This window comes from Cryptotermes secundus, unplaced genomic scaffold (assembly GCF_002891405.2).
Source record: "Cryptotermes secundus unplaced genomic scaffold, Csec_1.0 scaffold22, whole genome shotgun sequence".
NCBI lineage: Eukaryota > Metazoa > Arthropoda > Insecta > Blattodea > Kalotermitidae > Cryptotermes > Cryptotermes secundus.
The window spans coordinates 4,743,254-4,747,564 of record NW_019742961.1 but is presented as its reverse complement, the minus strand read 5'-3'; the positions used below and the strand labels follow the sequence as shown (position 1 = coordinate 4,747,564).

General features: G+C 35.5%; 1 protein-coding gene across 4 annotated transcripts in view; it reads right to left on the bottom strand.

Annotated features, from left to right (window-relative positions):
* The window catches only part of LOC111873382 (nesprin-1), a 410,258-nt gene that overhangs the window by 118,055 nt on the left and 287,892 nt on the right, over nucleotides 1-4,311 (bottom strand). For all 4 annotated transcript variants that reach the window (XM_023868043.2, XM_023868044.2, XM_023868046.2 and 1 more), the window contains one exon: nucleotides 1,599-1,773. In XM_023868043.2, the coding sequence (XP_023723811.1) occupies nucleotides 1,599-1,773 (175 nt within the window). The remainder of the gene's footprint in view (nucleotides 1-1,598; nucleotides 1,774-4,311) is intronic.

Here is a 4,311-nt window from a genome sequence, read left to right as displayed (position 1 = left end):
AAGAAAAAAAACGTGTAACCCCTATGGAATTTTATTTTATATATATATATATATATATATATATATATATAATAAAGATGATATTTTGCATTTCATGACAAAATAATCATAATATATTTTCATTTGTAAAAATTGAACTTTTGTGTATAAGTAGAAAATTTTATTGTTTTTCGGGCTGTTTTAGTTCGTATTTCTATATTGCACAGAACGGAAAATATGTAGTTTTTTCTGAAAGTCTGCAACTTTAAAGACTTAGAGCAATTTAAATTCCAGCTGCAGCATGCTCTCAACAATTTAAAAGTCCATACTTTAAGGTTAATGCAATTGATATTTAATGTTATTAAAATATTTTTTTTAATGATGAGCTGGTTCCAAGCTTCTTCCACAATCCTCCAGACTTTTAAACTGACCTGACCAAACTGTATAATATGAACATTCTGATAAACTGGACCAAAGCCATGGACTTCCAAGGAAATAATATAAAAATGGAAAAGACATTAACTAAAGGGGAAATAAATGAGGTAAAGATCTGATGTATCTACAGAACTTAATTACTAATAGAAGAATAATCTTTAATAGATTATAATGAAACAGATTATCAAGAAGCAATTTTGGAAAACTAGGAAAGGAGGATACATTGCTGGAATGCCATAGTGCTGTTAGTAAACCAATACTATTTCAAAGCAGCATATGCTGGACTCTGGTTAAAGGAGATCAATCTATTAAGGCAGCAGAAATGAGATTCCTGAGATCATTAGTTGGAGTAACAAGAGTAAACAGTGTGCAAAATAAAAACAACCAACAGAAACATAGGAAGATAAGTTTAACTTTATTCATTCTGGTCCGTCACATTAGCTAGGCACTGTAGAATGATTTGACACCATCCAATGTGACTGAAATTTGAGTCACAATGGATGGTGTCACATCTTTCTATAGGAAAGATAGTTTAATCCAAAAAATTAGGAAGTGCAATGGATGCCAGAAGACTGTCTACCCAACAAAGGAATGGAATACGGACCCTGAGAGCCTGTGAACAAAAAACTTGGCAAGGCCTAGAAAAGAACAGAAGAAACAATAGTGTGCTCTGCTTCTGATATAGACAAAGAATAAATTTCTAAGACAACTTTTTGAGTAAATCTTCAGTATCAATTAAATCCCCGTAACAGGCCATGGAGGCCCACAGGGTTTTAGAACATTGAGGCTCCCACATTTTCTAGACAATCGGCTCACAGATGGCAGTGAGGTTGTCAGCCTTATGTGCCAGCCACCATTTAGCCCCAGTAAGATTCCTAGTACTCATTTCTTTTAGAGGCTGAGTTGACCCCAGGGTTATAGTGAAGCTGGAAAGATTGAGACAACTGAAAAATCCAATGATGTCAGGAATCGATCCCGTGACCTTACAGCTTGTAGCATAGTGTTTCAACCCACTATGCTACCTCATCCTCCCAAACAGAATTAGAATCAGAAGTTCTTCTACATAAATTACAAGTTTCAATGCCATATCAACAGGTGAACAATGCAAGAGAGTGAGTGTTATAGAAGTTCTGTTGGCAGTTCTGCATGCATAAAACATTTCTCTTCGAGTAATATACAGATACCTTCAGAAGGGTTTCTGTTGTGTCTAGATTTTCTCCCCACACGTAGAATGCAGGCACCTCGGCCTGTAAGCTGTGCAAATTCTTCTGGATTTTTTCAATTGCAACTTCAATACTTTCTATTGTGTCCAAATCCTCATTAGTTTTACTTAATTTACTCCTCAGTAAATCAAGAAGTCTGAAATTAAAAAAAGAAACTGGTATTAATGCATATATACATTAATATTTACAGCATATTGGATTACAATGCAATCTCAAACCTCCTTGACTATTGAAATAAATAAAATAAATATATTTTTAAACAAAATATATTACTTAAGGCCTGTACTAAAAAGCTACAAGAGGTAGGTCTAACTCAATTATAACAGGCTCACTTACACAGGAATATAAACTATAACACAAAATTCAAAATCTGCCAGCATTATACTGTATGTGAAGTCCATCTGAAAGGAAGCAAATCTTTTTAAAGAAAACTCTACTCAAACGATTTTAAATGCTTCCAGAGCCTGAAAAACCAACAAAGCATTTAATCAGTAANATATATATATATTCTTATGCAAGAATAATGTTCATCACAATGCGTACAGTATTATTTTTATTATTATTATTATTGTTATTATTGGAGGGGGTGGGTTTTCCCATGCACCGCAACTAATAGTCTATTGTACATCCCCCTTTGATATTCTACCAGTCGCCATACCCTGCCGGTACTGGTATATGCTATCAGCCCCATTCAGCCAACGAGGTCGGCCCTCGGTACCTCGATACTTCCCTCATCTACCAGAGGCACTGGAAACTACTTGGGCAGGAAACTTGCCTAATTTTGCTCAGAGGTCTCCTAGAGAAATTACGATCTTTTACATGCCGTAAATCTATGACACGGAACCCACTGCTTAAAGTCCCTCCCGGAGGTATTGTTCCCTGAATTTTTCTGCCCTTAAAAATTCCACGACCTCCACCGGGTTTGAACCCGCGTACCTTGAGTCATGAGGTGGGAACGTTACCCCTAGACTACGGAGGCCGCTTATGGGTACAGCAGCTCAACAATGAACTGTATCCTGGGCCCCTAAATCCAGTTCAAAGATCCTCAAATACCATTCTGTCTAATATACACTTTAATAACATCCCCAATCTCTTCCTAGGTTTTTCAGCTTACTACAATAGACATATAAGTCACCATATAAGATAGCTGATTATGTGCAAATTATGTTTTCCAACTGCACATGAATACTGATTACTTTATTTATTTATTTCGTCTCTATAGATCATTGTTACATGATATAGGACAAGTCAGTTACCGTACATTGGCAGATTACAATACGAGAGTAAAGTTAGAATACTTAACAATTGTTTACAATAGATTACAGTAGATTACAATAGTTAAGAGTTCGTATAGTGTGAGGTGGAATCCATATTAGGTCCCCTCGACACGTCGGCCTCGATATATCCTATTGTACCTGTACTGGTGATTATGCTTGTGGAGAATTTGATTTCAGTATTACTGAATGAATATTATCAATAAGAAAAACAGTTAGGGGGAACTACAATGAGCTTAGTTGGCTGTGTGATGCATTTGCCTTCTTAACCTTACAGCATCAGTCACGTGCCAGCATTCCTTTATTTACATGTCATGATGTTCAGCAATTGTTCATGAACGTTTATGAATACAGTACAATACAGGCAAATCTATTTTTAAAAATGTAATTACCACACTTCTCAAAGAAGAGTCAAATGCCACTTTGCAACACATCCATGCTGTGCACTATTTAAACACCTGACTAACAATCAAGTATAAATGTTTTCATACAGCTTACAGATTTAAATATTATGATAATCAGTTCTCTAAACGAAACTAAATACTTATAGTTTGGGCACCATTTCTGAATCTATATATCTTTGAACTACAGTTTTTTATATGCCTGAAAAAATGTTGGCATAAGCTCTAATTTTACATGAATTATCACGTGATGTGACATCAAGTCATGTGGATCAAGATGACTGAAGTCGCAAGTCTATGTAAATTTACTACATCTCAATTAATCTGAGTAGCTATCGAAACATCTCGAAGTAATGGTAATGAATTATGAACAGCCAGCCCCATAATGCACTTCATTTAGGGTAAATGTAGTAAATTCAATTCAGCACAAATGACCCGATGTGGCTTTGAAAAAAAACAACATGCAGAGATGTGAGGTTCTTATGGGGGTGAGTATTAAGGTTATATGGTGTTCTGTGATGTGACACTTTAATTTTGTAGATAAGTACCGTGTTTCAGGACACACTACCTCCACATGTAGGGTAGAAGTCGAAGGCAGCAGGTTCCTCTGAAACACTGGTACTTATGTACAAAATTGCATGGCATCACATCCCGGAAGAATGTTAGTTTCTACCTGTCAAACTACATAGCATCAACACCCCAGAAGACGTGATCTAAAAGTTCAAGTGTACATTTTACACTACGATCCTTTCAACAGTCACAGATATCTTTTAAAGTGTGTTCAAAACAAATCAAGAACACAATATTAAATATGGAATATTCTATTAATCCCAGTAAAACAAGTGGGTAAACTTTTCAGAATGTTCGACATACTAGGAAAGTGAAGCACTTTCTGTGGGTCTCAGAAGAGAAAATTTCCATCTCATATTTTAACAATTTGGTAATTAAGTGGATTAAATATTTATTTTGTACACACATGAAATACTTTTGAGGGCTAGT